Below are 25,918 nucleotides of genomic sequence, written 5' to 3' on the forward strand. Positions count from 1 at the left end.
CAATTTTAGAGAATCATTCGCTGATTTGTTTTTTCAAACAAGATGCTAGGCTTCTAGGATGTGGGCAACAATCTCAAGGGAAATGACAAAAATTTCTGTATGAATGTTCATAGAAGCAGCATTCATAATAATTACAAAGTGAAAACAACCCAAATATTCATGAACCGATCAATGGATGAACAAAATGTGGTATAGCCATCCGGTGGAATAGTATGCAGCCATAAAAAGGAATGAAATACTTATGCATATTACAACAGGGATGAACCTTGAAAACATTATGCTCACACTGTTAGCTCATACATGGCCCATTTCACTCCTATATGTTATCTGTGCTCAGCCTTTCTAGATTTTGGGTTGGATTGGAAAAAGTCCCCCTGAAATTGTTTGTTCAGTCATGAAGCCTATGATACATGCCTGTTTCACACAGTAAACTCTGTTAGCTATTGAACAATCCTATCCTCAGGGAAGAAACTGGAAGAAGCTGGAGAAAGACCTAGAACCAGTTCATTACAATCCTACATAATGCTGGAAGCATGGGCAGGGAATCACTGTGTAATTACAGATACGGGGCACTTAAGCCTGAGGTGTCTGGGAGTTGGGGAGCTCCAGGGCTTCTGCAGAATGGGGTCCTGGATCCTGTGCGCCCTCTCTTTGGTAATCGGTGCCTTCGCTCTTGACCATGAAGGGACATTTCAGCAGTAACTTCGTGCCTTCCAGGCACAGCCACAAACTAAAGAATTTCATAGAATTTGAAAGTCCCACAAGGAAGAGGAAAGGAGAACTGAAGAGTGGGTGAAAAAGAGTGAGAAGAAAAATAAACAAAGGACAAAGGAGAAGAGAAACGGGAAAAAGAGTATTCAAACACATGAGAAACATATTTATCTCGTCTCAAAACTGCCACTGATACTCACATAGAATTCCCAGGGTTTTGACTCCAAGGAAAATTATGCAGAATTGAAACTTCACAGAGCTTAGAGGGAAATGATGTATCCTTCCATTTTCTTGTTTTATTTCCCCTGGGACACGTTCATCCTTTCATCCCGAGATTTTCATCTCGGCCGTGTTGATTGACGCCCTTGACGAGGCAGAGAACTTCCCCCAAGCTGACAGGCGGGAGTTCACTCCGTGGGTGAGCGTGGCGGGGGGAGTTTGACGTAAGTTTGGGATGGGGCGTCAAATGCCCGAAGGAAAAAGTCCAGGCTCGAACACCCACCCCTTTGCCTGACTCGGGCAAGTCGTAACCTCTCATCCCCAGCCTTCTCTTCTTTCAAAAGGGGAGATAAAAATAATGCCTAGTTTAGGGTTAAAGTGGGATTGTGCGTGGCATCTGGGTGAGGGGTTCTTACCCAAGAGAGGAACACTGTAGCTCAGCATCAAGTGTCAAGAGAAGGCTCATTTGTAACATGTTTAATTAAGTTCATGTTGATGTTGAGTGGACTATTCGGTGGTCAGTCGGCAGATTTTACCACTCCTCTTTCTGGCCCTTAGGAATAAAGTCAATTTGTTGTCTGATTGCTTTTCCAGAATCAGACATTCCTTCTGAAAGCACTCTCACCCAGCCTTCAGGTGCGCAGTGCCTGAGATTGTTTGTGGGATTAAATGAGACATCCCGAGGAGAGATGTTGAGGAGGATAAACATTTACTTTATTGGTGGGGAAGGTTTTATGAGACGTGTGTTTTCCAGATTTCTTCATTCATTAGGAAGAATTGCTACTAATGGACTTGGTAGGACTTAGGGAAAGGCTTGTTGGCCGGGAGAATTCTCCAGCCCCCACAATCCATATCATGTGTATCCTTAACCACATCCACATGTCGCTTCCACCCAGCAGATGGATTCTAGCTTTTACACAACCCCACGCCATCACCGAGAAGCAAGGGACCACCATCCCATTTTGCCGAGTGGCCGAGCATTGGCAGGACGGCTGTCAGTGAGGCTGCCCCTGGGAAGAGACGTAGAAGTGGTGGGATATGACGTGACCTTTCCGAAAACAGACTGCCCCAGTTGCTTCCGAGAGCGGAATTCTGTACGAAGGTGGAGCTCTTCATTTCCCCCACCAGTGAGCCTTTCTGAGCGAGTGAGACCGAGGGACGGCGAAGAAGGCAGTCTTTGACGTCTCCGGCTGGAAAGTTCCCTGGCGCCAACTCACTAGCCACGATGTGGATGGCCCAGGTGGTGACTAAGTGTGTTGTCCGTCTCATCACCCTCCCTCAAGCCTCTGGGAGACGTACAGAAGCAGCAGAGGCAACTGCTCCACAGTCTTGCCTTCCTCCTGCCCCTTCCAACGAGAGCGCAGTCTCGTTGTTCTGTGGTGTCAGAAGTCTAGACTTTGTGGGGTGGCAGGGGAGCCGAGAACATTCCCTGAGGGTCAGTGCAGGTGGAAGCGATTAAGGGTACCGTTTGCTCGGTCTCCGTGTGTCCACCTGCTGGGAGACCCGGTCCGCGTGTTTACGTGGCCCCCGCGGCCCCATGCTCACTGGTGGGAGTTTGGCCCTCACGACTGCAGTAGGACTTGTAAAAATAAATGAGTCAGTGCTAATTATTTCAAGTCAGCTGGTCGTTTAAGAGCCAAGACTGAGGAATGGAAACTGACTTGGACCAAGGAGAAATGTCAGTGTGTTTAGACCTTGCCAGAGAAATCTTGATTTCTTTTTTGTGGGGGTGGGAGGGTGCACAGCCAAAGTAGCAAAGCTGTATCATCCTGCAGGCGTGTGTATTCTCTCCTCTGCTCTCTGAGCTCTCGCTGCCCCTGTAACAGGGGCACTGCACCTGCTGGCCCGGGAACTTCCTTAGCCAAGGAGATCCCTGCACAGGCTGTATTTGCGGTACATGTTTACCTTTGTCCTAATTTGACTTTGAATCTGAGACTCCTGGGCTTCTTCTGACATGCAGAGCGAGAGAAGAGGAAGAGGAAGTGGAAACAGGAGTTAGAAGCAGAATCGGAGGGAAAGCGGGCGGGCAGCATTGTGACAATTGGCCTAGGCTTCCCTCTGAGGCCACGTGGATTTTGCACCTGTTGCTGCCGGCTCTTCCGCCGCAGGCACTAGCTCCAAAGGAAGCCAACGAAACGTAAGGACGAAGAGGGGACCAACTGCAAACACCACAGCTGTATCAGGGGCGCAGCTCTCCTACGTACATAGGAGAGAGACCTCTTGGTGGTGACAAGTCCTGGTGGCGCTCCCTAGAGATCAAGAAAAGTCACTGCCCCAACGTGGCCTTTCAGAGAACACGAGAGACATGGGGGCTGGCGTGGCTCCAGAGCCGACCGCTCCTGGCCATCTGACCCTGAGCCAGAGGGACCCAGGGGGAGGGAGAGGGGAGGACTTGTAGATTTAAGTGTGACCCCCACTCTGGCTGGGGAATCGAGGCAAAGACTGAATAGTCCCAGCCCCCCAAGAGCATGGTCTTCCAGCCAGTGCGTGCCTGTGCTCACACACTGAGCTTCCGGTGTGAGGGGGACTGTACATCCCTGGCAGACCACCTCTGCAGACGTCTCCTCGCGCATCCTTTGTTTTCTTCAAAACATCCTTCGGCCACGCCCATTCCCTTTCTGGTCGGAATAGAAGGATGGCTGACCCCAGACAGCGCTCACGTTCCCTGGGGTGGGGAGGAACCCTCAGGGTGGAAGAGACGCCTGGGCTTCCCCCGAGCGGTGCACACATCCCGAGTCCTCAGCCTCCTGGCTTGACGGAAAAACCCAGCTCTGCCACACAGTGTTTTGTGTCCAGGTGCCTGCGGAGCCTCGCAGCAGGACAGGCACCGCGCTGCTGGCCCCTTCCGCGGGGCTCTGAAAATAGAGCCTCTAACTCAAGCCTCGTGTTTCCTCCAGGGAGCTCGCAGCTGGGCCTCTGCTGTCTCTCCCTCCGGTTCTCTGAATGGGCCGGCGCCTGCGTGCCTTCATGATTATGTATTTGAGCGGAAACACATTTGTGACAGAGGGATTAAAAGGCAGCAGTTGGAAGTGTCTGCCTGCGTTTCTGTTGATTTGCCTTCACGGGGCGGGGGGCGGGGCGAGGGCAGGGCACCAGTCTCGAGGGGGGCGTGCTAGCCTTCCTCGGTGGGTGGGCGGGTGTGGTCAGCGCTGCCCTTCCTCTGGGACAGTGACTGGCCCTGCATTTCAGAGGCCGTGTGGACGGACCTCTGACCACAGCCAGAGTCTCCTTCTATTCCTCGGAAGCCTGAGGACAAAGGGAATCCTTTCATTTTGTATTGTTGACACTATGACTGATGTCCATTTTCCTCCCCTTTGGCCCCCTCCACTCAGCCCCCACCCCCTCCAGGTCTTCACCACACCGTTGTCTGCGTCCGGGGGCGGTGCATATATGCAAATATGTTCCTCTACTAACCTCCTCCAGTCCCCCACCCCCGCCCCTCTGCGACCTGTCAGTCTGTTCCGTGTATCCATGCCTCTGGTTTTGGAGAACGTTACCCTGAACGAAATAAGCCAGAGAAAGACGAGCACCGTATGAACTCACTCGTGTGTGGAATCTAATGAACCCAATAAACTGACAAACAAAGAGAATCAAGAACTTGGGGCACTGACTATATAGGACATTTTTCAACTCAACAAGAAGAGTATTTAAAGTCCGTGCTTCTGTTTTTAATCAGACACATTTATCTTTGTGTACTCCAAGCAGCTAATATCTAAGGGCGTTTGTCAGTAATGGATACTTCGAGCTTGACGTTGTTTAGTCTGTATACCCGGAAAATAAATTTTATACACTAAGGCCAAGTGTGTTCAAATCATTAGGAAATAAATGTATCAATGTGCGGGGAAAGCAAAGAGAACTTAAGTCCTGTGTGATGGAGAAGCAGTAATCAAGACAAGAAGTTGGATGCTGTATAAATTCTCTGATACTCTAAGCAATTTGGGAATACCATAGAATGTTCAGCGCTTTTGGCTGACGCTGTAGTCAAGATAATTTTTGTTTGTTTCGTTTTAACTTACTCATACTATTTGGAGTGAGGAATAAGGTGCCTGCAGCTGATTCCCAGTTTCAGGGGCCGACTCTCTGAGTGCCCTTCACGGCTGTTTTGCCGGACTTTGGGTGGCTTGTGGCTGTGTCACATAGATGGGATTCTCGCTGACACGTTGTACTTCTCAGCACAGTCGAGACCTCAATGGAGCCCGTGGTCCTTGTCCGTGCTGTTTTCTGTCCCATTTCCCACCTCCGGGAGTTATCCTGTCTTTGCCCAAGGTGCTTGCGCACCTGGCGCCCGTGTCCCTCCACGTCCAGATGGGTCTGAGGGCCCCCTGCCCTCCCTCCTAAACCTTGTTCTGAAAAGAGGATCTGGTTCTAACCTGATTTCCAGAAGAGACTTGGAAGTAGATAAGGTAGCCTGGGTCTTTATTAAGACTAGTTTTAGTTCAAATATTTATCTTAGAAAGTAAGTTTTGAATAGAGTCACACACCTCTATCCCATTTTTCTATACTTTATGACTTAAGTGTGACTTGACGAAGTTTCGGGTTACTTGGTCTTTTACGGAAATTTATTCCCTATGTAGCATTGGGTTCCACTCTGCTTTGCTTAACGATTTGTTTCTCTTGAACATTTCTGAATATTCTCTCTATTAAAGATTTCATGTGTTACTTTTGGAGCTGCTGTGACCTCCAAAAGCTCAGGCTGAAAGAACAAAAGCCATTATGGATTGGGTTTAACAAAAGCCTATTTCCCAAAATTGCCATATATGGAAGAAGTGGCCACTGCTGGCAGCTCTTCATTGGCTCTTCTCCAGGCCACGTGCCCAGGGAACCGTGCTGCTGGCAATGCCCACAGCTCTCTCTGCCGGGAGGACCTGCTGCATTGCCTTTCTTTTCTGTTTGCCCTCCCTCTCTCCCTCTGTCCCTCCCTCCCTTCCCTTCCTCCTTTGTTCCTTTTATTTTAAATTATACTTAGTATGTGTTTTATTGACTTTATTGGGGCTACATGCTTCATCAAATTATATAATATGGTTTCTACAAAGCAGGAATAGATGTTCAGCTTTGTTAAAGATCTTTTTAGCACTTGCTGAGCTAACCGTATGACTTTCTTCAGATCTATTAACACAGTGAACTACACTGATGGATTTCCTCTATATGGAACGGTCTTACCACAGGCTATACAATATTTTATTAATAGGATGTTGGATTCTGTTTGCTGATACTTTAGTATTTTTGCAATATGTTCATTAAAAGACGGTCTTTAGTTTTGTGTGTGTGTGTGCATGTTGTGGGTTTCCGTGTGTGTGTCTTCCTTAGGTTTAGATGTCGACAGCACTTGTCGTATTAAAGGAACTTGGGATCTTCTCCCCTGTGCTCTGGAGGACCAGCTGCATCGCAGTGGGAATATCTGGTCTGTTAAGAGGTCTGGTAGAATTCCTTTGTGACACCATCTGGGCCGCGTGTTTTGTTTTGTTTTCTCTCTTTATTTCTTCCATGGAAATTGTTCTGTTTAAGTTTCTTGTTTCTGCTGGACTCTATTTTGCTAACACGCATCTTCCTAGGAAATGTCCCATTATATCTAGTTTTTAAATTTAATTTCCATGACCACGTACGGAGCAATTGCTTATTATTTTAAGAATTTCTTCCATATCAACCATAATTTCCTCATCCTTGTCATTTCTTGTTGCTATATTTGTGTTGCCTTGATTAGGTTGACTAGTTGTTGTCTTTTGTTAATTTTTCACAAAAAAATTTTTTTAGTATTTTTATTTTTTGTTCTACTCTTTTTCTGATTTCTACATCACGACTTTCTACCTTTATCTTTATTATTTCATTATGTTTGTTTGTTTTCTTGCTCTTTCTCTCGCTTTTTCAGTAGGAATTCAACTTATTTATTTTTATTAATTTACGAACATAAAACTACATTTTCCCCTCTGATGCCTACTGTAATTGTATCCCAAAATAGGTAATGTATTCATTATTCATGCTTATCCATTCTGAAATTGATTTGTAGTTCTTCTTTTACCCAATAGTTGTTTAATAGAGAATATTCAATGGAATATTTGTGTTTTTTACTTTATTGCTAATTTCTAGTTTTATTGCCTTCTGATCAAAAAATGCTATTGACATTATTCTAATATTTTGGAGTCATTCTGTATCATGTAATTGTTGGACAATTTGCTGACTGTCCCATGTGTCCTGGGAAAGGAAATAGTCTCTAGAATGTATTCTGTAGATACTCTCTATCTGTTTACTTTTTTCCATTTGCACCGTCCTCCACTGAAAGAGGATGGTAACATTTCTTACTATGGGTGTTTCTGTTTTTCCTTGCAATTTCCATACTTTCTACTGCATCAGAGGTTCACAAACAAACTACAGCCTGTGGACTAGCTGTCCGCTTTTGTAAATAAGTTTCATTGACAGACAGGAGTGCTCATCTCTTTACATGCTGTTTACGACTGCCCCACCACTGCCAGGATGGCGGAGGTAAGCAGCTGGGGCAGAGAGGGTGCAGCCTGCAAGCCTAAGTAGTTACTTCATGGCCCTTACAAAGGTTGCCAACCCCTGTACTATAGGAAGGTACGAACATATTCACATGAACTATATGAGTGTCTTTGATGTGAGTTATAGCCTTTAGAATCATAATTACAATCCTTCTTTGTCGTGCCTAATTGCTTTGGCCTAAATTCTACCTCATTTGATGTCAAGATTATAATTCTTTCTTTCCTTCTGCCCCCCCCAATTGATTGGTATATCTCTTCCTTTTCACATGTTCCGACTTTGTTTTAGATGTGTACCTTCTACACGGCGTGAGTTTGCTTTGTGATATAATATGGAAATACTTTGTTTTAATAAGTGAATGAAGCTCCTTTAGAAGTGGATCAGTCCATTATACTTTCAAAGTAGAACAAAATAAGCTTCTTATGCATTACTGGAAGGCTTTTGATGCTACTCTTTTTGTATAAGTGACGGCAAAGTTAGTCCAAAACAGCCCCATGAAGACACCTTAGGCTTTGGGTTGCATCCTGGGAACAGTTGCTGCGGCTTTTTCTCTAGTGCACGCGACTGCGGCAGCAGCGGCAACGAACAATTCTGTTGGACTTGGACTTGCACGTGGACTTCAATTGAAAATGCAGCTGATTGATTGCTCAAATGAAGGGTAATTGTTAGTGAAGTGAAAAGGCAGGGTTTACATCTTGGTTAACCAAAAATGAAAGCAAACAGGAAGATTTCCAAGAAGATCAATTAACTTACTCCAGTTTAGTTGTTTAATTCATTTTATGCTTGTGCAGGTTTGCTACAACCACTTACCATCCTGCTGTTGGCCGAGCCTCGTTTAAGGATCTAATGACACAGGGTGATTCGATGAAGCAGCGTCTTTGTCTGTAGGAATGTATTGTTCCGTTTAGGCTGCGACAGAATCATTTTCATAGGCACCATTTCTAGACCTGGCCATTCTCCTTTCACTTAGCCTGAGGTCTTTCGGATGTCCCCCCCTTCCTTTGGATGGCGTGACTGAACTCGGCTGTGCTTTCTCTTGTGCAGGGCGGCCACCGATCACAACGTGGACAACACAACAGAGATCCTCAGGGAGTGGCTGAGAAATGTGCAGAGAGTGTACCACTACGTGGAGTGGCGGCCCATGGACGAGCCTGAGTGAGTAGCAAGAGAACACCTGGTGAACTCATTTCTCACCTTCCTCCCTTAAGCAGGTGTCCAATCTCCGAGGCACACGCGACCTTTTCTTGTCTTTCATCTAGTAAATTTCTTCTTTTTGACAGAGCTTCATCTTTCTTGCTTCCTCTTTACTCTGGCAGGTACCGGCCAAGCTCAGGTTCTCACTGGTTCTCATATATATATTTCAAATCTCAGCTTGCGGTCCTTAGTTTCTCTCTATATTGATACTTTTATTATGCATGTGTATATATATATATATATATATATATATATATATGTCTCAGATCCAAGTGTATGACCCACATATCAAGCAAAATTTAACTGCAAAATCTGAACACTATAAAAATTTTTGAACACCCTTTGGAGCTCCTTTTAATGGAATCTGGCCTAATTGCAATGGCTCAGAAAGACTTTGTGTACCTGCCTTGCATCCTGGTAATCTTCTCTGTCGCCGGTTTTCAACTAAGTATATTGTATGACAAGGTTAGGGTGAGAAATATTAAGGGGGGCATTCTTCGGGATGGCAATATAGTCAGGAAGACAGGAACTGTACTGATTTTCGCTGAAACAATAATAGAGGAAGACAGTCCAGAGAATGCCAGTGTGGTACATAGTTTCATTAATCTGATTTGCACAGTTTTTGTGGTTTTTCATTCACTGAGGCTCATGTGCTGCCAGCACAGCCACAAGAACCTGAAGCGGTGGCCAGTCTGGGCCCCTGTGAGTGACAGTAGCCATGCCCCCACCAGTTAGGAGTTTTCGGCAAGGCTCTCGAGAGTGCACCCACCAGCGTACCCACCAGCGCACCGACCACTCACCTGTGCCCTGGGCTGGCTGCCCGGAGGAGGCTGCCGGGGATTCCAAGGATGGGCATCTGCTCCGTGACCTCCCTCCCTTCCCCTGGGACATGTCAATGCATCAAGGTCTATGGAATCCTTTACTGCCCGTGTTTTTACGCTACAAATTTCCAAATGTATGGGGTGGTGAAATGTTTTACAAAGTACCTAGCAGCATGAACTTTTGGGTTATACCTGGGTTCAAATTCTGACTGTTCTCCTTCTTAACTACATAGCGTTAAGCAAGTGATTTAAACTGCTCTACACCAATTTTCTCCTGTATGAAGTGGAGAGAATAGTGGTACAGTTGGTGGGTTCCGTATCTGAGGGTTCCATATCTGTAGATTCAACCAACTGTGGGTCGAAAATATTTGGGAAAAAATTGTTACTTTTTTGCCAAAGTACACTGTGTAGTTAGGCCTACCATGGTTGCATCGACACTGAATATGTACAGACTTTTTTTTTCTTGCTTTTATTCCCTAATGATACAGAATAACAACTACTTACATAGCATTCACATTTTACTAGGTATTCAGAGTAATCTAGAGATAATTTAAAATATATGGGAGAATGTGCATAGGTTATATGCAAAATACTACTCATTTAATATAAGGAATTTGAGCATCTACAGATTTTTATGTCCACAAGGGTCCTGGAGCCAGCCCCCATAGATACTGAGGGATGATTCTACTCACCTAGTAGGGACTCCATGGGTTCCTTTTAGAACCCGCTGAAACATTTCATGTAAAGAGTCTTGAGTACGGTAAACAGCAAGTTACTTGATCTCTGCTTGCTTCAGGCTCCCTATGTGTAAAAGGGGAATGATACTAGTAACAATGGTATCTACTTCAAGCTAGGATTACTGGAAGATTAAGGGCTTACTACGCAGTGCCTGACATATGTAAGCACTCAATAATTATAAGCTACTACTACTACTATTGTTATTATTTATTCTAGGTCTTATCCTGATGAAATTGGCCCGAAGCACTGGCCGGCCTCCCGGTTTGCGCACGTGATGAAACTGCGCCAGGCCGCCCTTCGAACTGCGAGGGAGAAATGGTCAGACTACATTCTGGTAAAGTCACACGTTTGATTTCTTGGCAACTGTTATCTAGAATGTGTCCGAGTCGCTTGTCCAAAAACTAGGATCACAGAGTCAATCAAAACAATCTTTTGGGTAGTCACTACCCTGCTTTTCAATGGAGGCACCGGGGGGGAAATGTCGGGAATTAATGTCGGGGGACCTGGGTCTCATTGCAAACCCACTTCTGACAGGCGCTTTCAGTAAGTAAATGAGCTCTTGAATAATTCAAACTCTTCCATGTAACAGGCATAAACAGTGAATCTTTGCAGTTCATGGGGGATGCTGTAGTAAAGCAATGTAAATAGTCTGAATAACTTTTTAGAAGAATTCTGTGGATGTGAAAAGTTAACTGTGGAACAAGATTAAATTAACCGCCCTGAAAGGCCATTCCCTTCTGCTCCTGAGTGGGCTGGAGAATGGCATCACTTTCTTGATTTCTCGGTCGCTCCCCGTGACGCTGGGCTGGCGTGGAGGGTTTCTCTCCGTGAAGAGGTTCCATCGCTTCCCTTGGAGCTTTGAGCGGGGTCCAGGATGTGCGGGGCCGGATACCAGGAATCAGTGTTGTGCCCCCTCCTTGCCCTCCATGAACCCATCCTGGCGGGAAAGGCCAGCTTCCCAAGCGGCTGCCATTCCAGGTGCCCTTTGGAAGGTGGACTTTTGCCCCACAAGTTTCTGCAAACTGAGTGTTCATCTGTGTCACCCATCCCCCCAGTCCATTTATTTCTCTCGACAAACGTTTTCCAGCACTGCACTAGAAGTAACACCAATATAATGAAGTCGATATTTCATTAGACATATTGGCGTCTCTTTGTCACTGGACTGGTTCTGAGGGGAACGCCTCAGACCCTTGTCTGTCTCCAGCCCCTCCACCACCACCAGCCCCATGATTTGCCGCACACACACTTTTGATACAAATAAAGCACAGAAGCTTTTAACTTGTGAGGATACGTAACATTGCATAGCTATTTAAGTATCACTGAAGTGTACAAATGTTGAACCACAAAATTTTCAGTAAACAGATTGACTCTCATAAGAATGAAAGCTTCTGGCTATTTGTTTTCTGTGTAAAACAAAAACTTTGCCATTTTAAGCATTTTGAGTGTATGGTTCACTGTGATTATTTATTTCATATGATAGAACATGTTGCTCTAATGTCCCTGTAAAAGAATCAGTGTTAACATGGAAATTTGCTAAGAATAGGAAATGGCTTTATTGGTTAGCATGGGTTGGTATAATATACTTTAAACAAAAATTCTACTTATACCATGAAGACAGCATTGATGAATCTGTTTGGGGCCATTTGGGCACTCTTACATAGTACGTGAATAGGCCTGTCCATTTGTATCTAGAGTGGGCGCTCAAGAAGTGTTTTTGAATAAACTTTTAAGGGCCTGGGAGCCCTGAGTGTCTTGTAGGCTGGGTCCTGGTTGAGTGAGCGCCCAGTGTGCTAACGTCCATTCATCGCCTGGTGCCTTCTGCATGTAGCAGTCAGACTAGATGCATTTAGCCACCCAGCTGCAGTGGGTTTCCCAAGGAGAACACAGATTCCTGGTTCCACGTCTCCCGAGCAAGCCTCTGTGATGCTCTGGAAGTGCTGGGTCACTCTTGAACCCGGTCCGGAGAAGGACCTCTTCACCTGCCTTTCTCTTTTTCTTTTCCTAGTTTATCGACGTCGACAACTTCCTGACTAATCCACAGACCCTCAGTCTGATGATTGCGGAAAACAAGACCATCGTGGCCCCCATGCTGGAGTCTCGGGGCCTGTACTCGAACTTCTGGTGCGGAATCACACCTCAGGCAAGTCTCGGGCTGAGGAACTAATGCCACGGGCTTTCGCCAGGAGCTCCGTGTCCACAGCAGCCCTGTTAGCCTCCTTCTCGCTGCCTCCCCGGAGCGATGCCTGTCATTTCAGGGCATGCGTTTGCAGGAGGCGAGGCACACCCAGGTCCATGCCCCAAACAGTGAGCTCTTCTGCATTAATGAACTGTATACATATAAAAAATACTCTACTGAGCTTAGCATTAGCATAAATTAGCATTAATTAGCATTAAACCTATCAATCAAACTTGTTGGGATTTGTACTTTTTCTCCCTGATTCAGAGGTTTTTAAAAAATGTAATAGTTTAGTTGTCATTAAAGCTCTCATAAGAACACTACAGGAAAATTTAAAAATGAAAAAAATTAAAGGAAGTTGTGTTAATCTCCAGCATCATAGATAACAGCTTGTGTGTTTTTAGTAACTATGTCAAGTGACTTTAATGCAATTTACTTAGCCTTTCTCTTAGTTTAAAAACATTTCTGTTGTTTGCAACTTTTAACTGTTATAATGACCACCATGATTAATATAATTTTTCTCTGTATTTCATTTTTGGGGATAGCTTCTTAGAAGTGGAATGACTGAATCAAAGAGTATAAATATTTTGATGAGCTTTGATATATGTTGCCAAATTTATTTCTAAAGCAATCTAGTAATTAGAACTACTATGGTAGCTTGTTTTTAGAAATTTCACGTTAAAAACAGAATTCTTTTATTTCTATCACCTCTCTGTTCCATTGTAAAATCTTTAAAGTCTAGACATCTGTTACAGTGAATTTGTCTGGTTGTTTATATTTTTATTCTTTAGTTAATGAATTCAAAAGATAAACTGATCAATGTAGAATAAAGATGGGATTAAGGAAAAAAAATATATATATATACACATTGAATGTAGTCTCATACCAAAGGGCCAAAATTTTGAGTCCCTCTTTTATATTTGGTTTGGTTCGGGGCCAAATGATAAATGTTAGTAACTGGCTCTCTGTGGGGGAAATACCCTGATTGGTAACATTTGCTGGCTTTCACAGTGTAAGGACTCCCACCGTGCAAACCACTTAAATGTTGGTTAAGCTAAGAGAAAGGTTAAGTAAACTGCAGCCTCGCTACTTGAGGAGATAATTATGTAAAAATATGCAAAGCTGACATCTTTGGTTCTGTTCGGTGATGGGGATTGACCGGATTTTTATTTTCACAGCTACCAGCTTGTCAACTGGTTTGCACAGTTCCTGAGAATTGAACCACCAGTGGCTCTAGCACATGACTAGCGGAAGATTTCCTCTTTTGTTACAATATTCACCCCCCCCCCCCCAATCCCAACAGATTTTGAATGCATGTTATGGTCCACGTCTCTTTGAGGGAAGCGCTAAGTTCGTATTTATACAAGTCACTCAGTTCTCAGTGGGAAAACGTCGTGTTGGGTTCATTTGCGCTCACACGCTCTCAGTTGATAATCTGCAGGGTTTCTGGGCACAGAATCACTCAAGGGTTGTTTTGAATGAGTTACACGTTGACACCAGCAAGGAGACTGGATGATTCTAGTGAGCATGGCCCCAGGGTTTCTATTATCTTCTTACCTGCTTTCATCATTACAAGCAAACAGGAGAAATGTGCTCACTTATTTTGTACAACAAAAGCAAAAAGCGGAGCCACTTAGGGGCCCTTCTAATTTCCCTCTGTCTTTGGCTCTCTGCCATCCCCAGTCAGGCTTCTGCTGGGGCAGCCAACGACTTCACAAGCGTAAGGCGGAACTTTTAATCACAAACGAGACAAAACAACCCTCGGGGGTGGCGTCTGGGCAGTGAACAGGACCTGTCACCGACACTCAATTTGTGCAGTGGGGAGGGGGCGGGAGAGGCGGGGGAGACACAATGATCACCTCGGCCTGTCTGCAGGAGGCACCCAGCTCTCTTTCCCTGCTTCTTTCCTCCCTGCCCCCAGGATATTCAGTGATTCATCAACATCATGAATTTTCCAAGCCTCTCACTCTGAGAACGTTGTCCCTAAGTGGTCTAGAACTTGACGTTGGACATGTGTTCGTAGGCCATCCCTTAAAGACCAGCATCCCCTTTACCCCTTGGAAGAACATTGCTATGTTGAACTGTTAGGAGGATCCCTGTTCTCCTAACTCAAGGGTGTTGAGTGACCCTTCACTTAAAGGTTCATAAAAATGATGCTAATAATCACACTTCACATGATAAAGTCCAGTTTTTGAAGTCTCTTCATGGATTTCAGTACCCGAGGTCTACTCTACAGCCCTGTGAGAGGAAACTCGGGCTCAAAGAGAAGTACCAGCTAAGGCAGCTACACGCAGGGGTGTCAGACTCATTTTCCCCGGGAGCCACATCAACCTCGCGGCTGCCTTCAAAGGGCTGTAATTTTAGGACTGTGTACGTGCAACCACTCCTTAACTGTTAAGGAGTTGAAATTACATTCGGCCCTTTGCAGGCAACCGTGAGGCTGATGTGGCCCCCGGGGAAAATGAGTCTGACGCCCCTGATACAAGATGTTTAAAATGACTCTGAGCCTCACGTCTCAGTCTTAATGTGCGCTGACCTGGCCACGTGGTGGCTAGCTCAGCCAGAGTGCTGGCTCGTCTGGACACTAAGGGGACTGTCAGAGAAGACAGGGAGGCTGAGATGCCTAATGTGCGGGCACGAACATGACAACAGAAGATGTGACCACAGAGGAAGGGGACGGGTTGTCCCGTGTGCTTGCCCAGAAGGAACTTTCCAGAGGGGAATCCTCGAAAAGCATGGTGCAGTGACAGCTCCCCCAGAATGCTGAATAAATAAATTCGTGGGACGAAGACCCTGTTTCTGTGTTTAAGTACTGCACGTTTAGCTAATTGTATTAACCAATGCAATGTGATAGTTTTAATAATAGTCAATACCGACTGGTGCTTTCTCGGTGCTAGCACTACTCCGAGCTCCCTGAGCTCCCATGGGTAGATGGGGCCATCACTTCTGTTTTACAGATGAGGCACTAGGTTGAGTAATCTGACCAATATCTGCAGACAAAAAGTAGCTGAGGTGGGATTTGAACTCAGGCAGGCCAAAGTCTTAGGCCACGACAAAAAGCATGAGGGGGACCTGGCTTGGGGACTTCTGTGTGACTGGTGATGACCTTGAAGGGGTCAGCCAGCAGGAGACTGGAGGACGCAGTGCTGGGACCAGGGAACACAGTCCGTCTGCTTGCTCTTCCCTAGGGCTTCTACAAACGGACCCCAGACTACGTCCCGATCAGAGAGTGGAAGAGGACCGGCTGCTTCCCCGTCCCCATGGTCCACTCCACCTTCCTCATTGACCTCCGGAGGGAAGCCTCAGACAAGCTGACCTTCTACCCGCCGCACCAGGACTACGCCTGGACCTTCGACGACATCATCGTCTTCGCCTTCTCCAGCAGGCAAGCAGGTACTGCTGGTGTGCGGTGGTCACGCCCCCATGGAAACACTGCACATAAACAGCTTCTTCATCTTCTGCCTGTTCTTAGAAACACTGCTGTATGTGGGCATTGGGCTTCCTTTTCAGGTCGTGTTGGAGGCAATTCATTGTCACAGCAGCCGCACCAGCACCCTCTGTGCTGCTGTCCCTATGAGTGCCCCTGAGCAAGAGCCCTTACCCAGAATCCTCTCTCTTTTTCCTGAGCAATGGTCGGGGTAGGAGCCACAGGCAGGCGATTGGTTCTCCCTGGTGCTGCTGCGTTTCTTTGCTCATTACAGGAGTCCTTTTATTAACTAGACACTGTGGCAGAGACCCAAAATGACACTGGGAAAAAACCCAGACTTTAGAAATGGAAGGTTATTTCTTCTCAGAGAAGTCTGAGCTGGTATCGTGGCTCCAGTCCACACGTTTTCTCCTGAAATGTGGGAGATAGAGAGACCCAGAATCCTCTATTGCTTCTCCACCCTCCACGTGGCATTGGTCTTAACCGTATGATCCAGATGTCTCATCAGGAGGGGTGCGTTCCAGCCATCGAGTGAGCACCAGAGAGGGGCCAGCCCCCGCCCCACTTGAAGGGTACCCTCCAGAAGCTGAACACATCACTCCCCTGCATATCCATCAGCCAGAACTTAGGGATGACACCTAGGGGGATTCCAAATGCCGTCCGTGCAGTAGAGCCCCGATCCCCTCACTTAGAAGAAGGAGAGGGCGGGTTCGGGAGTCATCCATCAGCGTCTGCCACAGTCCCCGTGGGAGGTGAGGCAAGGCCAGACTGAAGTCTTTCATGCGGCACTAGGAAAGCATTTCCAGTGGCGTGTGTTACGTTTTTAAAAGAAGACCGGTCAGTAGGAAATGTAAGTTACTTCTCTCGGGTCACCCGCACACGCCATCAGGGAGGACATAATTCACCGGAGCAGTTCCACAGGGAGACATACAACATTCCTGAAACAACATTTTCTGCTCAGGATCATTGAGACCTTCCTGAGGGAAGTCAGGTCCCGTTACCTACGAGCCAGAAATGTGCCACTTCGCCACCGGCACAAGTGAGTTCAGAAACCAGGCGGATGGTGAATGGACCCACTGTGGCCGTGTAAAGGAGGGTGGCTGGGAGCACGCCAGGACCCCAGGCAGCCGAGCCAGGTTGCTAGCAGGTGAGACAGTGGATACAGATTGAAGGTACAGCTCATTTCCCAGGCCGCTCTGGAAGCCAAGGTGTGCCTGTCCTCAGCTGCAGGCTCAGTAGGAGTGAGAATATCTGGCAGAAATGTGGAAGGCTGATTTCTTTTCCCCTTGGCTGCTAGGGCCATTGAGACCCTTTGGCCTGGGGGGGGGGGGTCAGCATTTTTCGGCCTGTGTCAGGGCAAAAGCAAGCCCCTTAGTCCCCTGTGGATTGGAATTTTTCCTGAAGATTCCTATGTCCGAGTTAGTGGAACCTGCTTCTTTCAGCTTGGTCTGTGATTTGTTCTGACCTCTCCAGGGGGAGAAGCAGATGCAGGGCCTTCTGGTCCCTTCCGTTTGTGCTGGGCCCTCTGCTCCAGAGCTTGCGGGACAGCTGTCCCAGGAGAGTGAATGAGAAACAACTACAGTCACGGTCCTTGCCTAACGGAGTCCCCTTTGCAGCCATCGCACAAGGCACTGGGGTGACCCCTGCGCTAAATTATGACGATAAATTCTTTTAAACCGAGAACTGGGTTTGTGGCTTGGAGAGAGACACAGGCTAGGAAGGGATGTTTCAGCTCTATCCTGTGCTTGTCCTGTCCCCTCGGCCTTTGTTCCTCATCGGTCTAACTTCCCAAGGGCCCTCCGGGGACCCTGAAAGGAGGTGCAGAGGCCCGCAGCTGTCTGGTGATTCAGCTGGGGGAAGAGAGGTAGGAAAGGAAGGTGAGAGGGCCGGGACCTGGGCTTCCCTCTTGCGCCTGGCAGCGTGTTTGGAGAGGTCAGACCTTCCCCTGTGGAAGTGTAAGCATCACGCTATGAAACAGTGGAAGCCGAGGGGCAGGTGGGCAGTACAAACTGCGAACGGGCCGGGAGTCCGGACAGGAAAGCATGACTGCCATTGGCAGGAATGGAACAGCCTTCCTGACGTCACAGGGCCCCAAGGTAGCACCTTCCCTTGTCTTGAAGTACCGATATTTTCAGAAGAGACATGAATGCGGCCCCTGGAGTGTTTCTACGCAGATGATACATATTCTTTTGTCCTTACTCTTGCGAAGCTTCCTGGCTGGGATGCATCCAATGAGGCATGGTTTTTTAACCATCAAAAAGGAAATGAAGGGTCTGCATGCCCCAGGCAGGACCACCTCCCCACAAATCTTGGTCCTGATTCTTTAACCTCAGCCCCCAAGCATGGCCCCATGTGGGTGATGAGTGACAGGGTCAATCCAAGGGTGCTAGAGCACCGGTGACGTGGCCACCCGTCTAGCCCAAAAAGAGAGCAGGGTCAGGAGTTCACTTCCCGTGGTGGCCAGTGGCCTTGGCTTTGTGTCACGGCCACAAGAACCATCCCTGGCGCCAGCCGGTCATGTTCCAGTAAGTCCAAAGAGGCACAAAAAGTGGGTGATGGCGGGCAGGCAGGACCACCATCTGGTAGTGATTAAAAGTGCGTCCCCTGTGGAAAGCGGCAGTGCAGGGGCATTGCTCGTTCTGAGACCCAGCTTCCAAAGTCTGGTGGGTAGAAAGGTGCTTGGCATTGGGCCATAGGGACAGAGGCTTGGCACCAATGACTTACTGTGTGGCCGGGGGCCAGTCACAGCCTCTCTGAGTCGAGTTTTCATCACCAAGGATAAAGTTCAGTCTATCAGCTTACAGGGTTAAGGTATTGTGTGAGGACAAGAAAGGGACTGAGGTCTCCGTGAGGTAAGAACCGTCCTCCCGTCATTCAGCACTCTTCCTCAGAGAGAAACTTGTTTTCCCAGAAGCAGCAGCTTTCAGTGATAGCTCCAGCCTCCTTCCCAGACTTTATCCAACCATCAACACATTTCCTCTTAAAAATGTTCATGGGTTTTTATGGTTTTTCTTTGCCCTGGCTGGTGTGGATCAGTGGATTGAACACTGGCCTGCAAACCAAAGGGTCTCTGGTTCGATTCCCAGTCAGGGCACATGCCTGGGTTTCAGGCCAGGTCCCCAGTAAGGAGCGCATGAGAGGCAACCAAACGTCAATGTTTTTCTCTCTCTCTTTCTCCCTCCCTTCCCCTCTCTCTAAAAATAAATAAATAACATAAAATAAAAAGGATCATGTTTTCATCAAATTATCCCTGCACCTAGTTGAAAGAGTTCAAAGAGTCCCCCAAGGTTTATTATAAAATTCTAAGTCCCCCGCATGTCTCTCCCTGTGCCATTCCCCTTTTCTAGAAGACGCGCTTGTGACTCTTCCCGAGGGAGACGCAAGTATAATATTTGCACCTGTGCTTGTAAATAACATGCTCATATCACTACTTCTTGGTTTTCTGGTTTTACCGTGGGAAGAATCGGTTGACCGTCCTCGCAGATGAGGAGTCGGCACTCTCTCTTCCCTTTGGCCCCTCTGCCCACGCCCCTGTCCTCTCCGCAGTGTTGTGCGGTGCTTTAGCACGGTCAGTGTTTTCGATGCTGTAAGGACCTGGGCCTAGCTCTAAACTGGGCCATTTACAGACTGTGCTCAGTTTTCCTTTCATATCTAATTTAACATTTGCCTTTTGGGTGGTCTTAGTGTTATCCTTACTAATACAATCCAAAACTAATTCCTTATTGTCTAAAACTCCTCTTAGTATTGTCAGATTTTTTTATATATAGCTAAGTACATCTGCATCCATTTCTTTTTTTTTTTTCAGTTTACATGCAATATTACTTTGTATTGGTTTCAGGTGCACAGCATAGTGGTTAGATAATCACATACTTTACAGAGCGCTCCCTCCGATAATTCCAGGACCCACCTGGCATCAGGCATAGTATTGCATACAGGTTATTGACGTATCGCCTGTGCGGTACTTTACATCCCTACGACTATTTATAACTACTGGTTTGCACTTAATTCCTTTGCTTTTTGTATCCAGTCCCCAGCCCTCTTCCCCTGCCAACCTTTAATCTGCTCCCTGTGTCTATGAGTCTGTTTCTATTTTGTTTGTTCACTTCTTTTGTTCTTTAGATTCCACATATAAGTGAGATCATTTGGCATTTGTTTTTCTCTGACTGACTTATTTCACTTAGCATAGCGCCCTCTAGGTCCATCCATGCTGTGGCAAATGGTAAGATTCCACTCTTTTTAATGGCTGAGTAGTATTCCATTGTGTAAATGTGCCATAGCTTTTTTACCCACCTATCTGTTGACGGACACTTGAGTGGCTCCCCTGTCTTGACCATTGTAAATAACACTGCAAGGAACATACGGGTGCCCATATCCTTTCAAACTAGTGTTTGGGGTTTCTGGAAGGTCAGATCTGCCAGCGGTTCTTTTTGTGTGTTTGTGATGGCATCTGCTATTAAGCCTCTGACAGCCTCTAACCTTCGAGGTGCCACAGCCACCAGCCTGGGACCCCCTTTCTTCTCTTCTTCCCTGACTGTCCTCATCACTGTGTGTCCCCAGTCATCCTTGTTGTTTATAGTCCTCCTCCTCCCTCCCCTCCCCCCGCATCCTCTTCTCCCACATTGCCCAGTAACCCGATGAGACAGAGGTCTGGGAAGTAAATATCTACGACCTTGCACGTCTGGACATGCCTCTCTCGCCCCCTCACCTGATGGACAGCTTGGCTAGGCCTCATTCCTCTTTCCACTGGAGCTTTGGAAAGTGACATGGTAACACGATGGGCCTAATTAGGGTACAGAGGTGACCTAAATGTGACATCACTTTCCTTCTCACTTGGTGAAGCCAGAGAAGTGACAGTGCATGGTGGAGCAGCCTTGACTCCGCCAGCGTCCGCACAGGGGGAAATAAGAGCTCTTTTCTCTCTGGGTCTTCTGCGTTGATGCCATGGGACAGCTTCACCTGGCTTGGCAGGTGACGTAGCTGACAGGAGGAAATCTCATTTACACGACACAGAGAAGTCTGTGTGCAGGTAATTCTGTCTCTGCAAAGCGTAGTTGACTGTAGTAAGTCAACGAACAAATCGGGAGCGTGGACACGTGGACTGGAGCTTGGCAGAGTCGTGCTTTTAATTAAGCAATTTTTTCGTTAGTCAGGACTGTCTGCTGCTGGGCCTCTGTAAGGCCACCCTGATCTCCGTATTCCCAGCTGTCTAGCCGAATGCAGATGCTGCAGCATAGCTCAGGGTCCGCCAGCTGGGGCTGTGAAGGCCAGTGTTGGATACCAGGGGGCTGGGGCATATTTCTGGCAGGTCCTTCACCGGACTTGAAACACAGACTTTCTTTTGTTCATTTATGAATCTGTTATAGATGTTTCACATCTATTGGTTGCCTCCACATCCGTGCTTGCTAAGAGAAGAAATAAAACCAAAGGGAGTCATGGCGAATTTAAATTCCCTTGCTTTTTATTTTATTTTATTTTTGTTCTACAGATGCCTAGATTCAGCTTTAATAATCTATCGGCCTGTTTGCTTTCACATCAAATGTGGATTTTATTCCTCATCCTCATGATTTCCTGTAGGTGGATTACAGTGTTCCATTCTGTCCTCTGGAAGGGGAATTCCTCGCCTCCCTTTTGATCACTTCGTGCCTTTCGTGTTCCTTTCAGACCACAAGTATGCTTCTTCTTTAGGGAGAAAAAAGTCAATTTCCTCTGAGCTGAAGCATGGCCTGGGCTTTTTATTAGACCCCAACGCTCTGTTCCACTTTCTTAATAAAGGAGCGCTTCCGAGGCCTCCAGACAGTGCCTGGAAGAGCTGCTCGCTCAGTGGCAGCGCCAAACCCGGCCTCACCAGCAATCCCGTCTCCTTTTCCACAAGGGTCACCGTCAAACTGAGAAGGGCATTTTCTGACCAGTCGGCTTTGTCCCTCTCTTGGGCCCCCAGGCGTCCAGATGTACCTCTGCAACCGAGAGCACTACGGCTACCTGCCCATCCCCCTGAAGCCCCACCAGACCCTACAGGACGACATCGAGAGCCTCATCCACGTGCAGATAGAAGCCATGAGTGAGTGACCCAGGGGCCCGCGCTGGCTCTGGCTCCGCGACCACCGTGACCGCACCCGGCACTTCCCCCCTCGCCCGGGACTGGAGTCTCACAGCCGCCAGCCCGCCTCGGCTGAAGCACGGCTATTCATTCATTCATTAGTTCTTGAGCTTTTCCTAATGTGAAATGTGACTATGATGGAGTCTTTGCCCCCAGGGGGCAGCCCATCCAGGTGGAGAGCCGGGCGCACAGTAAATGCATTTCACACACTATTGTAAGGGCTACAGTGGAGCGTCGAGGTGGGATTTAAACTCCAACTTTGCTGCTTTTTACTTAGATGACTTTGGGCAGGTAATGTGACCTCTTTTGTTGTGCAGTGGAGGTGATGAAAACTTGTAGTGTTTGGGGGAAGATCCTCCACGATATACACAAAACGTCTAATAACAACAACAATAATTGTGACTTCAATTTGATAATAGCTTATGACGTATCATGCCCAGCACCTTTGTACATTGTCTTATTAATCCTCACAACATATCAGTGAAAGGGGTTTGTTATCCCCACGTTGAAGATGAAGAACTTGAGGCAGAAAGAGTTTAGGTGACTCGCACCAGATCGTTCTGCTAAACCAATGACAGATCGGTTCTGAACCAATCTTGCTACCTCCGAAACTGAGGTCGTTCGACACTGTGTTGTTACTGCCTGCAGGTCTAGCTTGAGATCAGGACTGGCTCAGCGATTGGTAGCCACACTAATTATCATGTATAACGTACAGGCGGCTGAAGGAGGAAGTCACAGACTGCCCCCCCCCCCCCCCCCGGGCCTGAGGACAGAGGTTGGAGATGGCTTTCCCCAGGAGGGAATATTGGCACCAAATTCCTCATGCAGGACCTAAGAAAGTCATCTACTCATCACCAGAGCTTAGGATGTGTGTGTGGGCAGTGGGCCGGCAGTGAGCCCAGCCAGCAGGACCTTCTAAAGTGTAGGAAGGTGTTCGGACTTTTCCGGAAGGGAGGGAGCATCGAAGGGGAAGTGTCAGGTTGGAGTCTGGATTTTGGGCTGTCAGTCCTGGGGCTGCAGAACTGTGGCTGGAGCCGGGAGAGGCAGTGAATGCTGGGTTCAGGCACTTTAGAGATGGTATTTTATGCAATTCTTGTACTTTCCTTCTCTAGTTAGAGTTTTGTTAAAATCTCAGATTCTGGGTTTCAAAAGAGAGAACATAACTGGAGTAAGAAAATAATTGGAGAATAAACCTGTGAGGGTGATAAAGCAGAGATGTAGTCTGGAGGCCCGCGGAGGACTCACAGGAGTGTGCTGGTGATGGAGTCATACCTGTCGAGTGTCCCCGGGCAGGATGAGCTAGATGTTAAAAGCGCTCTGCACAACCTCTGAGCCCCAACGGGCCGTAAACAAGTAGCTGCTCATGGACGATGCCAAGGGAAGCGTAGAGCAGGCGTCATACTCCCGTGCAAATGCTGAATGCCTCCCTCCAGTGGATGAGTCACTCGCAACGGTACTGGGGACTTAAAACATTTTACAACTGATTCTCTGTTTCGGGTGTTTACATTTCACTGGGGAGACGAGACAGACGTAACAGGACCCTGGTGATGTAGTGCTTTGGGAGAGGAACAGATGTTCAGTCTAAGGGCAGAGGGAGTTTGGAACAGGGAGCGGCTTCTGGGAGCGGGGTGACCTAGAGGAGCATCGTCTCCTGGTGGTTCTTACGCGGAGCCTAGACAGCGGCGTGGGCTTTACACAGAGGGAGCGAGATGCTGAGGGCACCACAGGCAGGGGATACACACGGAGCGAAGGCATTGGGCCAAAAGCATTCTCGCCCTGGAGGAGAGCTGGCTTTAAACAGCGGGAGGGAGTGAAGTGTGAGGCCTGGGACGGCTCCCCTGGCATGGTCCTTGCATGCCCAGCGAGAGCAGAATGCTCCTCCTCAAAGCAGTGAGGAGCCAAGGAAGGTCTCAGGAGAGAGAATTGGGCTGTAAGTATTTATTAACCACGAACTATGTTCCAGGGATTGTGTGAGAGGCTGGGGATATAGCAGTGGACTAAATTGGCAGAAGCTCCCACAGAGAAGTAGACAATACATCCAGGAATCAGCCACATGAGTGAATAGTTTGGATAGAGTGTTTCCAAGAACACAAGGGCACGTGCAAAGGCCGTTGGGAAAGAGCCTGGGGCGCCCCGGGAACAGAAGGCCAGCGTGGTGGGAGTGGACAGGACGCGGAGGGGAGTAGCAGGGGACGAGGTCATGGAGGGAGCGGTGTCCGGATCAGGCCCAGTTTCGTGACCGCAGCAAGGAGTTGGGGGTTTAATCTAAGAATGACAGAACTGCATGCAGAGCAGGAAGAGGGAGGGGCATGATGTGATGGATGCCTCTAGAAAGATCTCTCAGACTGCGGCACGGACACTACAGGGTGGGGGACCAGTGTATCTGTCTCTCTCGGTTGAGAGATGATGGGGTTTGGGATGCAGGCTGTAGCCGGGAGGTGGTGGGAAGCAGGTAGATTTAGGAAATGTTTTTGCGGTGCAGCCAGCAGGACGTACAGAGGCCTGGAGGCAGCCCATGAGGACAGAAAGGAATCAAGGCTGAGTCCGGGGTTTTGGCCTGGCATACCATTTACTGAAGTGGGAAGGTCTCCGTGGGAAAAGATTTGGGGAGAGATGTTTGGATGATGTAAGTGGATGATATTTATTGAACATCTGAATGGAAAGATTAGGAGATACTTGGCTCTATGAGTCTGGAGTGCAGGGAGAGGCTCCAGCTGGAGACAGACATTCGAGAGTCATTAACATTAAAAGGATACTTGAAGACATGGAACAGCGTGAACTTGTTTAGTAACAGAACATCGAAAGGGGAGAGGAAAGGGAGGACAGATCCCCGGGGGGAGACAAACAGCCAGAAAGCTGGAAGGAAAAACTGAGACGTGTTCGAGAAAAGGCCAGATGCTGCGGAGAAGTAAAATGAAGTGAGGGTAGGGAATTGATCTTTTGTGCTGTCAGAACAGAGCTCTGTGATGTCCTTGAGAAGGGCCAGTTCGGTGCAGTGATGAGGACACAGCCCATTGGAGGGGACCGTGGGGAGATGAGGAAACAGAATCTTGGGATGGAGAACAGAGGAATAGGATGGTGGCTGGGAGGCAGTGAGAGATCAAGGCAGAGGTTTCGTTTTTTGTGTCGTTTATTTTGAAGATAGGATTTTAGCATGTGGGTATGCTCACAGAAGGATCCAGCATGTAAGGGGAACTCGGAGATGATGTCGCAGAGAACATGATGGTGAAGCGGAAGTCCTTGAGAAAACAAGAGGCAGGACAACCAGAGCGGACAAGTGACGTGCAGGAGTCGGAACGTGTGGGTACGGGTGCACCTGGGTTTGCAAACACGAGGTCGAGGGAAAAGCCGGTCTAATGTGACTTTGGGTATTTCCTCTGTGACATGTGTAGTCCAGTTGTCAGCTTGAGAGACACGTTGGAGATCTCAGGAGAGAGGAAAAGGCATGAAACAATCTCTCAGAGAACAGGAAAGTAACTTTGTGATGGAAGCACACAGTTGCATCATGTGGCAGCGTGGCGTGCCAATGTGACATCTGCGGTTAGAGTTGTGCAATGACTCAGTCAAAACAACTGTGTGAATTTCTCTTGCGGTATTTTTCTTGGTGCTGAGTAAGTGGACAATTGAGTTTGACCAGGATTGGGGTTTTACCCCACAAGATCAATGGGAGAGACTCTCGGGTCTTGACAAGGACTGGTTCGCGTGCTAGACCCTGACTGAGGCCTGGGCTGGGCAGTAATAGAAGCAAAGGCGTGGAGGGGGTGATGGGCGCAGGCTTGGTGGTGGGCCACTGAAAGGACAATTGCTGGTGCTGGGGTCTGGGACCTGGAAGCCGACAGGCTGTCGGATGGACCACCACGTGGATGCTGAGGTGTCTCGGAATGATGGCAGGGAGGGTGAGACCGTGAGCCAGAGCTGTAGCTACCCGTGGTGGAAGGGGCCTGATGAGTAGGTATGAAAATATACTTCAAAGATGCTGGGAATTTTGAAGGATGAAGGAGAAACAGTTGGGAGTGAGGTGGGGGGGTGAGAAAAATCAGCTG

The 25,918-nt window shown here is 47.7% G+C and overlaps 1 protein-coding gene across 1 annotated transcript in view; it reads left to right on the plus strand.

Annotated features, from left to right (window-relative positions):
* COLGALT2 (collagen beta(1-O)galactosyltransferase 2) overlaps positions 1–25,918 on the plus strand; it is an 80,453-nt gene that overhangs the window by 38,549 nt on the left and 15,986 nt on the right. The window contains exons 3-7 of the mRNA XM_028530761.2: positions 8,467–8,577; positions 10,392–10,509; positions 12,181–12,315; positions 15,540–15,744; positions 21,717–21,836. Coding sequence (XP_028386562.1) covers positions 8,467–8,577; positions 10,392–10,509; positions 12,181–12,315; positions 15,540–15,744; positions 21,717–21,836 — 689 coding nt within the window. The remainder of the gene's footprint in view (positions 1–8,466; positions 8,578–10,391; positions 10,510–12,180; positions 12,316–15,539; positions 15,745–21,716; positions 21,837–25,918) is intronic.

Source organism: Phyllostomus discolor, chromosome 14, assembly GCF_004126475.2.
Source record: "Phyllostomus discolor isolate MPI-MPIP mPhyDis1 chromosome 14, mPhyDis1.pri.v3, whole genome shotgun sequence".
Classification (NCBI taxonomy): Eukaryota; Metazoa; Chordata; class Mammalia; order Chiroptera; family Phyllostomidae; genus Phyllostomus; species Phyllostomus discolor.